Source organism: Thunnus maccoyii, chromosome 17, assembly GCF_910596095.1.
Source record: "Thunnus maccoyii chromosome 17, fThuMac1.1, whole genome shotgun sequence".
In the NCBI taxonomy this organism is placed as follows: Eukaryota; Metazoa; Chordata; class Actinopteri; order Scombriformes; family Scombridae; genus Thunnus; species Thunnus maccoyii.
Genome location: NC_056549.1, coordinates 3,766,714 through 3,778,748, shown reverse-complemented (window position 1 = coordinate 3,778,748; position 12,035 = coordinate 3,766,714). Strand labels below are relative to the sequence as shown.

The 12,035-nt window shown below is 41.4% G+C and overlaps 1 protein-coding gene across 3 annotated transcripts in view; it reads right to left on the bottom strand.

Annotated features, from left to right (window-relative positions):
- galnt14 (UDP-N-acetyl-alpha-D-galactosamine:polypeptide N-acetylgalactosaminyltransferase 14 (GalNAc-T14)) overlaps positions 1–12,035 on the bottom strand; it is a 199,483-nt gene that overhangs the window by 159,492 nt on the left and 27,956 nt on the right. For 2 of the 3 annotated variants that reach the window (XM_042390137.1, XM_042390138.1), the window contains exon 3: positions 4,141–4,310. In XM_042390137.1, coding sequence (XP_042246071.1) covers positions 4,141–4,310 — 170 coding nt within the window. Of the gene's footprint in view, positions 1–4,140; positions 4,311–11,832; positions 11,839–12,035 lie in introns of all 3 variants that reach the window. The other variant, XM_042390140.1, reaches the window with a different exon arrangement.

Sequence of the window (12,035 nt, the reverse complement as noted above, 5' to 3'; positions counted from 1 at the left end):
TTCTTTAGTCAGACATGCCCTTGTTAGATTATTAGGTACTTTACAACCTCAGTTACAGTTCTTTTATGGCTGCTATTTGTTAAGATAAAATGAAGCATTGATGCAGTTGAAACCCAACCTTGAGCATGACACGTCATTCTAACTATATTTATTTACAGGAAACATTGTTTGACTTCAAGGTAAATGCTTGATCACCACGCTCTCATTCTCAACTGCCCACTGTCTAACTGACGGCTCGCTTTCCTTCACTTTTGTTGCTCTTTCTCCAAATTTCTGTCACACCACCTTAAAATTCCACCAAATGCTTCCTCTTGGAAACGGAGCGACAGTGTAGGAAGCACCTCAGTGAGTGTGCAACAGAAGAGGAGAAGGTGTTTCTAAGAATACAAAACCTCGGTGGCTTCAGTCGAGGATTTCACTGCATTATTTTTTCTCTTCCATCCTATAACAGAGTACAGGGTGCTATCATTTCCCCTGCCAAGTGCTCCTCCTGAGATCTACAGCTATACGGTAACCGAGTTAACAGATAATCACATAACACCAACCCCCCCCCCCCCCCACACACACACACACACACATACCCACACATACACACACATACACACAAGACACACACCCTTCATCGCTGTCCTATACGAGATAAATGAGCACTATCAGCCCCCTACCTCCCTGCTAACAGATTAAGCGTATCCCTGGTTCCCCCCCCCCCCCCCCCCCCCTCCTACACACACTTCTCACTTTCTCACACACACACACATACACACACTCCTCAGCCGCCTAATGTCAGCTCGACAGCGAAACTGTCCGGAAACACAGCAGATGATGCAGGCGATCGACAACGACACACACTTACGCATGTTAGCGTACACATATGGACGTGTAGAAACACTCGCACACACACACAGTGTTGGAAGCAGCAGATAAGCTATGATTCAGTCAGACATCATACATCCCATCATCTGTGTGATACATCTTCAAAACGTCGTACACAACCACACACACACAGAGTGATGCACATGCCAGTTATGCTAACAGATTTTAGCTTCCTACGTTGAGTCGTGGAGCCGTAACCTGCTGTGCTGCTCACCACCACCAGCTGCTACTGCAGCAGCCATCCAGGACTTAGTCATGTTCACCGTAACTGCCAGAACAAACAGGCACCCAATTAATGCCCACATGTAGTTTCCTATTAGAGCGCTGGGTCATCATAAGCTGCATGGTTACCTTTAATCACACAGTGAACAACAGCTGAAAGCTTTTTCTGTCCTTCTGCATCTCCAGAAAATATAAAAACAAACATCTCTTTGTAGATGTAAATTGCTAGTTTACACATTGTCGGATGCATTCAGATCATCACATATAACCAACATTAAAACAAAAGTAGAGATTCAAAGAGGCTTCTGATTTTTGGTTTGAATTGGTATTTTAGAGAAAAGAAAACACTTATAGCACCTAGAGCTCTAGGAAATGTGGTAAATTGACCTCTTTAAAGGATAAGCATGGGATTATTCTTTATTTTTCACTGTCGATATGATAAACCCAAACAAAAAAATGTGTAATTCTGTCTCTCAATACTTTCCAACTTCCCTGTCTGATGCACTGGTTCCTACTGAAGATGTAAATATTAAAAAAATGTCGCAAATATATGGTGCATTTGTTGGGGACTATTTTCAGACTGTTTTCATACACACTTGGTCTAATATCACAGCAGGATGGTGTTTGTGGGATTGACTCAAAATACACTGCAGTGTGTGTATTCATGGTAATGAAGGAACATGACACCCAGTGCAACAGTGTGACTCACTGATGTTTTTAATAGTTTTTGGACAACAACGGCACACAGGAATATAAGACACATGATACACAAACAATACTTGTTAGTGAATCAATTCATCTTTGGATTGGGAAAAATATGTAAAAACCTTGTATTATTACTTGTATGTGAACTTGATTTGGGTTCCGTCATGACAAACTTGAGTTGTGTGGACAAACTTTGCTCAACTTCACCAAACTTGATTTGAAATTCTGCTCATAAACGCCGGGTTTCTAATCATATCAAATATGTCAGGTTTAATTTGAGGGGAAATCGATGCACCGCACATCTAGAAAATTTCCATCTGATGTAAAAACTAAAAGCTCAGGAGAGACTCAGCAGCCAGACATTTCTCTGTTCTCTGTTTAAGAGCAGCTGAGATTGACACTAAAATGAGAATAACTCTGGTCCATCCAGCCTGGTCAGGTTAGGCTAACCGCTAACTTCGAGGCTAACCGCTTTCACTTTAATCAGCAGGTGGCTAGCAAGACATGAGAACTCGGTTTGGGTCTTGAGGAGTTGTAGCATTTATTCACTGACAAATAGCCTAAACTGTATACACACTGCACTGCTACATTCACAGCTGTACTGCTAACTTCATACTGTCTGCTCTGGCTTTTGGATTGAATTTCAAATGTTTTGGGTTGTCATCTGTCCATCTTTTGTGCGAATTACATTAATAAATTACTCATTTTGGCTTTTTACTTTTATTGCAGATAAATAAACAGATTTTGTTTCTTTCAGGAGGGGTGGGGGGTCCGGTTGGAGGCGCCCCTGCACCTCCAAGGCAACAATAGGAGGAAACACTGATGAACATTCCTCTGAAAACATGTGTAAACCTGTTAAATCATTCATCACACCAAGACAGGAAATATTCTGATGTAATCCACTGAAAAACTGCTCTTTGCTGAAGTTCACACAGTATTTTTGACAGATCATCACCATCACTAAATAAAAGTCACAATATTAAAAATGTAAGAAGAGATCAAAATCTTTAGAGAGAGAGAGCGGCGGTGGTCGAGCGAGCTAGAGAGTGAACGAAGAGAGCGAGCAGCGCTGGCAAGAACAAAGCCGTGAATCAGATAAATAAAACGTTATTTTCTGTTTGTTTCACGGTGGTTAGGTTCTAAAGCACAAATAAACACACCCACACCCCTGCTCCACCCTGCAGGAAGGTGCCGCAGGAAGTGTGAATGCAGAGCTTCATCCTCTCTGCTCTGTGTGCGTGTGTGTGTGTAGCTCAGCAGACACACAGACCTGCTGCTCTTTATACATCCGTGACACAGAGACAGAGAGCAGAGCGGCGCAGAGGAGAGAGACAGCGATGCAACCTGGTCCCGACCTCACACCCTGCATACTGATATTGGCTGGGAGCTACACACTCCACTGCAGACACACAGACCTGCTGCTCTTTATGCATCCATGACACAGATAAATACACCACCACACACTTCTAGTTTGTCATAAGTGATGATTGAGAGGGATTACTGTTGTATGAGTCTATACATTGTTGTTTTTTTTTAAGGAAAATCCTGCGTAGTATACCTTTAAGTGTCTTGATTGTTGACAGCAGCTCAGGAAGAAAGGTGTGTGTGTGTCTACATGATCGCAGCCCGGCTACACCGGACCTCTCTATACTTTCCTCGAGTGCCTGGAAGTTTTTTATCTCCTGATATGTGTAAGAAGGCGACTGCTGTCAAAGCAGAGAGCTCCTTATCTTCTTGCTGAGCGTCTTTCCAACAGACGAGGAAGGCGCTCCACTAAGAGGATTTCTATTTTGGTGTTTAATTTAATTTCTACGCGGACAGACGGGATTGTAATTTGGCAGTTTTTTTTTTTTTTTTATGAAAAACGTGTTTGGTTCCATAATCGAAATTTGTTGTAGTACAGATAGGGGATTAATTATGAGCTCAGAGAGCTGCTGCTGTGTTGCTGTAGACTCGACGTGTGTGTGTGTGTGTGCGTGTGTGTGTGTGTACATACCTGTAATACTGAGAGTTGATCTGTAGTGAGGTGTGTGTTGTGATGTGTTATGCCTCCAGGCAACAGGAGTTTGTGAGTGTACTGATTAACTGTATTTCTATGTAGTGCAGTCTGGACAGATCCATGCATCACACTGCAGACTGTGTGTGTATAACAAACATATTCCTCCAGAGGTCAGGTTGCACACGCTAGACTGCTGTGTTTCTCAGGCTGTACAGCATAAAAGAAATGAGCAAAAAGTGTGTGTGTGTAGTATAACATGGGTTTTTTGGGTGTACAGTACTCTTTTTTCCGTGTATATGTTTGTTGTCTCAGGTTTCTGTTATATATGTGTGTGTGTTTACCTGTAGTGCCGCGTGTCTCTCAGGGCTCTGTTGCTGGGGATGCGTTCGCTCTCTCTCTGGTTGAAGGCATACAGGGTGTACGGGTCGTCACCGGGCTTCCAGCGTCGGGCGTTCAGGTAACTCCTCTCATCGAAACCCTCCAACATGTCCTCCCACTCCGCATCGGAAATCTGTCAACCGATCAGTCGGTGAATGTTATGATCAGTTAATCAGTTAATGCTTACAAAAGGTCTAAAAATAGTGAAAAATAGGCATCACAATTACCCAAAAGTTCCTTAATTTGCTTGTTTTGTCCAACCAACAGTCTGAAACCCAAATAGATTTAATTTACAATGCACAGTAAGTATAAATAACTGTTGTCTCTCTTACCATGCCTCTATTTTTTTTTAACCTGACTGAACAAACCGCACAAGAATCCCAATGTGCATGTACCTTGTGTCTGTGCCAACATCAATAAAGTTTCTTTAGAAATATCTGGTATTTTTGCTTAATTATTCAATGATTTTTTCTCTCCACTGCAGTTGATAGATAAAACAAAAGCTGTCCAAGTAGATCAGCTAGTATGTTGAGCAACCACAGCAGTCTTGGTCCCAATCCAGGACTTTTATTTGCAGGTAATTACTCATTTTCAAAAAGGGGCAATACACACCAGGGATACATCAAAACACCCACACCCACTGTCTTCTGTGTGAGCTGACGCACATCATCATCATGAGTTCATGCACATCACTGCTTCAGGACTTGTTTCCCGGCGTTGACGTGTGTGGAATCTGCTGAGATGCAGTTTTATCATATTGTTACATCTTCTCTGTGTGTTTGCTGTCAATCTTTTTTGCAAAATTCATTTATAGACAGTCATTTGCTGTTTCTTCTTATCTTTTTGTCAATAAATCTGTGAAACGACCTCGCTGTTGTGGGTCCAATTTATCAGTCGATCAAATCAATCAGTAAACCAGTGTATCCATCAATCGTCGACCTTGACGACATGCAGCAGACAGTTAGCTTGTGTGATGTCTCAGAGCAGTGAGGATGTTTTCTTGGTTTGAAGCGACCAGCGTCAGGTTTTGTTGTCTGACATTTTCTTTGCATCAGTCATCAGACTGGATGACAAGTAAATGTGTGATTTAGTCATAAATGTCACATTGTGAGTCTTGGACTGTAACATGTGATTATCCACTGAAGACGTGTTGAATGTGTGTTTGTGTGTGTGTGTGTTCTGCTGTCCATGACAAGTGGCTTTTTAAAAGCATCTGGAAAGCTTTTGGAGGTCATTTCACTTAGAAGAAGATTTGGAGAGGTTTTAACTTCCTGCTCTTTGATATTTAACAAGATGAATGTTAGACTTCATCCTCTTTGTTCGCTGCTTGTTTTGTGACTAAACGTCGTTTCTCTCAGCAGCTTTTGTTGCACTGATCCGTGCTTCAACGACGGTTTGTGATTTAAAATCCCAATCCTGAATTCAAATTTAAATCCAGTCTGTAAATCTGAGCCAAATTCACACGTACATAACTGAAGAGCTGGTCATAATTCAAAATACAAGCCTGTATTCATGATGTAATTTAGAACGCTGTAGAGAACATTGATGTTGTCCTTGTCAGTCAGTTTGGGAGTGATTGCTGCTGACACTGTGGAGACCAGTCCACTCATTAATCAAAGAATCCATCAATTAATCATTTGATCAGTTTTCCAACACAGTTATCAGTTTGGTGGTTATGCTGCAGTCCAGTCTGATGGTGTAGTCGTGTATAAAACACCAGACACCATAATGCCAGTTACATATACTTCACTTAACCGTCGAGCCTTTTTCAAAGTACGAGGCCGTTTTCACACCTGTAGTTTGGTTCATTTGGTTCGGACCGAAGGAAAGGATGCTAGATGACACATTTTAGATGTGGTCTATTTTGTATCTTTCTGATGTATCAGTGGAAAATATTCACACACTCAAGCTTAGAAAATCTCTTCCTTGACAGTTCCCACAATCAGCAGATGGATTCAGCAGCAGTTTAGCTTTTGAATCCACATTATAATCACAAACTATCACACAGTTTCTTTCATTCTTAGGCGAGGAGGTGAGTGTTTCTCCAGACTTTCACCTCTCCTCCCAAATGGAGGTTAGCAAGACCTCCTGAGAGACCATGACTGACAAGATAACTCCACATTAAACACATCTTATCTGTCATAAATCTGACGTGTGGTTCCTTAGTTGACTTAACGTTGGTATACCTCCTCCAGTCAAGTTTAATTCATGTGAATTAAGTTGTCTAATCAGCATGTAAACCAGATGATGTAACTGTACGATATAAGACGACTGAATTTACAGATTATGTAGTATGGGTTGGTTCATCACAGACATGCTCGTGACGTGAAATGCTTTATCCAGACCCAAAACTAAACATATACTTTGACGATGAAGTCAAGGTAACTAAATGTTCACTGTGATGGTTTTATGAGCTCAGAGAGGTTCATCGTCTTTCCATTTTGAATAAATGGGATTTAATATTGCTGTCTGGAAGGTAGGAAATCAACCTTGAAACTTGTGGTTTGCTTTAGAAAACAGGTACCAATTATGTCCAACATGCAATTTGTAGTTAATGAGCTAAAACATGCAAAAGCAGCAGTATGACACTTTAAAATACTCAGAGGCCAAATTCTCAGTCCCAGTTCTTCATGGTTTTATTATGCACAAGTACCGAAAAGATTCTGTTTACAGCGTTGCACTGAAGAAACCTCCACTTCTCCAGAAAATATAATAAAATAAAATAAAATATAAAAATGTTAATGTAGCACATAAATCCTTCTCAGCTCATAACAGCTGGTGGAGAAAAACACAAGGTGGCGACGACTTAAAAAAAAAAAAAAAAAAAAAAAAGCTACAGCTGCACTTTCTGTCTGTGGGAGCTCTCCTGTGAGTGTGTGCTTTAAAAAGAGAGAGAGTGTATATCATTTATGAGACGGTACAGATGCCTGTTTGCATGCAGGAAGGAGTGTGTGTGTGTGTGTGTGTGTGTGTGTGTGTGTGTGTGTGTTGTTTGAGAGACCGAGGGAGTAAATGTGTTATGTGTGTGTGTGTATCATTTATGAGTGTGTGTGTGTGCTTCAAGGGTGTCGTTTGTGAGGCTGAGGAGGAGTGTGTGTTTCTGTAATGCGTAAGAAAAAGAGAGAGGATGCTTCTTTGAGGGCGGGAGATATAAAGAATGCACATTATCATCCTCTCCCCCCCCCCCCCCCCCCCCCCTCCTCTCTATCATAGACATAACACAGAAGCTTCAGCAAAAACCCTGGAGGCCATATTTCTCCACAACGACCACACACACTGGCACGTAGTGGAGATGAATGGACACACACACACACACACACACACACACACATCAACACTGTGACCCTGCGTGTGTGTGTGTGTTGCAGAACAACATTTACGGTGAAGCGGCAGCCCGGATGGAGGGATGCGGGAAAACGACTGACACTCCCCCTCATCTTCTCCTTCTCTTGTCCTCCTTCTTCTTCTTCTTCTCTCCTCATTATTCAGCCATACGACTTGCTGATGCGACACATTGTCTAAATGGGGCCATTAGAGGGCTGGGAGTCAGACTCTGTGTGTGTGTGTGTGTGTTGCTAGTTCTTCCTCTGGTGGCTGTAACAACGAAGCATGAATAACAGGAAGGAGGGAGGGAGAGGAAAAGAATGAGATACAGAACTGAGGAAAAGATGACAGAAAAAGTGACCAAAGCGAAGGAGAGAGAGGATGGAGGAAATATAGATGGAGAGAAAAGGGAAAGGATAGAGAAAGAGACAGAAACGGGACTGAGAGAAGGAGAGGAAGTAAAGTCGAGAGAGAGGAAAGGACAGAAGGAGATAGGAAGATAGAGGAATGAAGGGAGAAAAAGAGACAATGAATAGGAGAGATAAAGAGGGAGGAATGAAGAGGTGAAGTAAAGGAAACAGAGGAGAGGAGTATAAGACAGGTAAGAAGATGGAGAAGATAATAAAGAGAGATAAGAAACAGAGAAGCGATAAAGTGGACAGAAAGATGGAAGAAGAACAAGAAAGAAAGGAAAAAAGAAAAGGAGGAGAAAAAAGATGTCATACATTTATTGTATAATTATGTTTCTCTGCCACTGCTCAGCGTTAATGCAGGCAGTCTATCTGTGAAGCTGTCAGACAAAGGAGAAGAAGAGGAGGAGGAGGAGGAGGAAGGTGGTGGGTAGAAAAGAAAGTTAAAGGAGGGAGGGAAAGAAAGGGATGAAAGAACCAAAGGGAAGAATAGAGAAATAATGAGAGATACTGAAGAGAAAGGAGAGAATAAAAAATGCTGCAGGTAAATGAAAAATGAGTTTGAAAAATTAAAAAGGGAACAAGGGATGAGGAGGACAGGAAAGACGGGGGACGACGGGGAGCGAGGCACGAAGAGGAAATAAGAGGAAAAATGATGAAGAACTAAGCAAAAAAAAGTAGGAGGAAGAAATAGTGATAAAAGCGTTATTTATTGAGGAAGAAGAAGAAAGTAGAGAAGAGAAATGAGAGAGGAAACAAGACAAAGGGAGGAGAAGGAAAGCAGAGAGATAAGGAGGAGAAAAGTGGGTATAAAGAGTAATAAAAAAAAAAACGGAGGAGGAGAGGGATGGACATAGATGACGAAGAGGAGAAGAGTAGAGAGGAAGAAACAAGAGAGGAGAGGAAGAAAAAGGGAGGACAAGAGGAACGGAAAGAGGAGACAAGATGAGAGAAAAAGCGAGACAACAAGGGCGGGGTGCGATTAAGGTTGTCTGAGATTAACACACACACACACACACACACACACACACACGAATACACACACACACACACACACACACACCTGCGGCCTTCTTCTTCTCTGTACGATTTGTTTGCATCTCGTCTCGCTATAGGAGCTCAGGAGAGGCTGCGTTCAAGGTCCTCTGGATTCTATCCTATTTACAAGACACACACACACACACACACACTGACACACACACACACACACACACACACACACACACACACACTGACACACATACACACACAGAGCTTGTCTTCCTAATGCACTGTGGCATCCTCTCAATGCCTCTCACGGCCGCTTACATGAATACAGACATTCAATTAACGAACCTGAAGCACACCAACCGCCGGACAAACAATATGTGTGTATATGTTTCTGTGTGTGCGTGTGTGTGTGTGTGTGTGTTGAACCAAGCCACCAAGGATCCTATTAATTCATCCAGACGAGACAGACTGATACATTTAGAATCATAATGAGAAAGCTGAAGCACACACACACACACACACGCACACACACACACTCGGCCCTTGAATGTCACGGCCGTTGCATACTTCTTGACAGCTCACGTTGGAGAAAGACAGCGGAGGTAAAGACGGAGGGAGGAGGAGGAGGGGGAGAAATGAAGGACATGATTCAGAACAGACTGTATTAAAACCTACAGGTGTCGTAACAGAAAGGTTGTCGGTTTGAATCCCTTCCACCGGTCAGACATGTGTAAGAGGAGACAGTACATAACCAACTGCTTTTATTACTGATTAGTTTAGTGTACTAGAGGTATTAGTCGTTGTACTGCAAGTATCCAACAACATGAATGTTCCACGATTGTAACTGATGACATGGAAGCAGCTATGCTAATAAAATGTGATCTTTTGTTATGATCAATACACTTCCTGTAGCTACTGAGGTGTTCAGACCAAATGTGAAGCACATTTTTTTAAATTCGTTGGAAGGGAAATGGATGTTAATTCTCTCTGTGAATTGAGGCGACAACAAATGTTTCAACTGGAATAAAATAATGTGCGTTTATAGACTTTATGACTCCACTTTAGAGCAACAACTATCTCCATTAATCTATTCATCTTTAACAAATTATTTTCACTATGAATCAATTCACAGTTTGGTCTATAAAATGTGAGAAAACACATTTGTTCAACCAACAGTCTAAAACCAAAAGTAATCAGTTTATAATCATACAAGACAAAGAAAATTAGACATTTTTTTTATAGTTAAAAACTGTCAGACATCAAGTTTCCACATCACACTTTAGCGAGTTGCCTCCTGGACCGGGATTGGCTCCAAACTAGTTGTGATGTCACAACTGAGAGTTAAAGTGAGCAAAGAGAAAAGTTCACATTTTTGAGTGGAGGAGGACTTTAACAATTTTGCCGAAGCTTCAGTTATATATTTATCTACATGTGTTTATTGTTCGGACCTCGTGTGTGTGTGTGTGTGTGTGTGTGTGTGTGTGTGTGTGTGTGTGACAGACAGAGGTAGAAGGGCAGAGAGTTGGTTACAGAATAGATTTTAGATTCTCTATCCGGCACAACATGACAAAGAAAATGGAAGACGGAGTGTGAGAATAGAGTGTAGCCTCAGAAAAACAGACATTACAAATCAAGTTTTCAATTTCCTGCCACTGTTATTTCTGATAAACCACATACTACTAAGCTCTCTCTATCGCTCTCTCCCGCACGGTCTCTTAACCTTAGTATGTGCCCCAGTCAGATGATGAATTACCCATTATATCCAAGGTATAAATCATGTATGGAGTGTGTGTGTGTGTGTGTGAGAGAGTGTGTGTCCTCTTTATTATCCCGTTCATGTGCACCTTCTATGAACAATGACTCTTCTCTCTGTCTCACATACACATAAACACACATGTCAACCCCTCTATTACGTTGTGATGTATCACCCGTGTAACAACTGTAACAGAGTGGCAAAATACGTGTGATATCTCCATGATTTTATATTTCTTCAATGATCTTATTTGCTTTTTTCAAAGGCGATCTAAACCCTGAGAGCTGGCACTTATCGGTGAAATTATTATACAGCTGAGAGAAATATCATCCTTCATCTGCTGTAATTTCAAAGTCATATCAGGGATTATTATTTGTCCCCTCTTTTGGGTTTTATATGTGCTTCAATGGTTTTTAGTTTTCCTCTTTTCCTTTTATTTATGTTCTGTAGTTGTCCTCCTTCAGTGATTGTGCTGCCATTTTGGGCTAAAAATAGAGAGTAAATGCTGACTGAATAATGGTAAAAGAAAATAAAAACAAATTAATTAAGCTAAAGTCCTCTGCTGCAGTTGTATTTACTGGAGTTCTGACAATAGTACAAACATTAAAAGATTCATTCTCAATTGTGGATAGGGCGTATGAAGCACAGGCTGGCAGTGAAATCCTAAGAGGGGAACCTATTATGCTCATCTCCAGCTCTATATTTTTTATTTTTGGACTCCACTGGAGCAGCTTTGCATGATTCACAGTTCAAACAACTCTTTATTTATCTCATACAGGCCCTTTATGCAGCCACTCAGTTCAGCCTCTGTCTCTAAGAGGCAGTTTTAGCTCCTCCTGACCGACTTCAGGAAGCCTGCTGAGGGTTGTGTTAAGTTACCACTGATGAAAACACATTTCCTGCTTTACTGCTTCAAATTAAAAGCCTTTAAATGACTGAATAACAGGAGACTTTTATAGTGAAGAATTTACAGGAAATGAAATGTGTTCCTCACCGAATTAGCAAAGGTTCATTAGTGGCGATAAAAACCACTCGAAACAAGAACATAAGGATTTCTTTTTTATCAGATCAGTTAGAAATAATGCAGGGAGGAAGAGTACAAGCAGTAACAGCCACAGTGATGATGATGTTTGATGAAGAGCTGCAGACAATCAGCACACCTCCAACAGGTATTTTACTTTGCCCTGTTGTGTAGTGGAAAAACACTCACAGCGTGCCAACTCGACTCCTGTCATGTCTTGGCGTGACTACTCCCAAAACAATGGAAAAATGCCATAATGTTAGTGGATCACTGTACTGGCACGCTGCATGTGGAGCAGATGACCATATAAGGAAATCCATCATGAGTCGACATCAGCTTGAGCTGAAAGTAGAAAAAAAC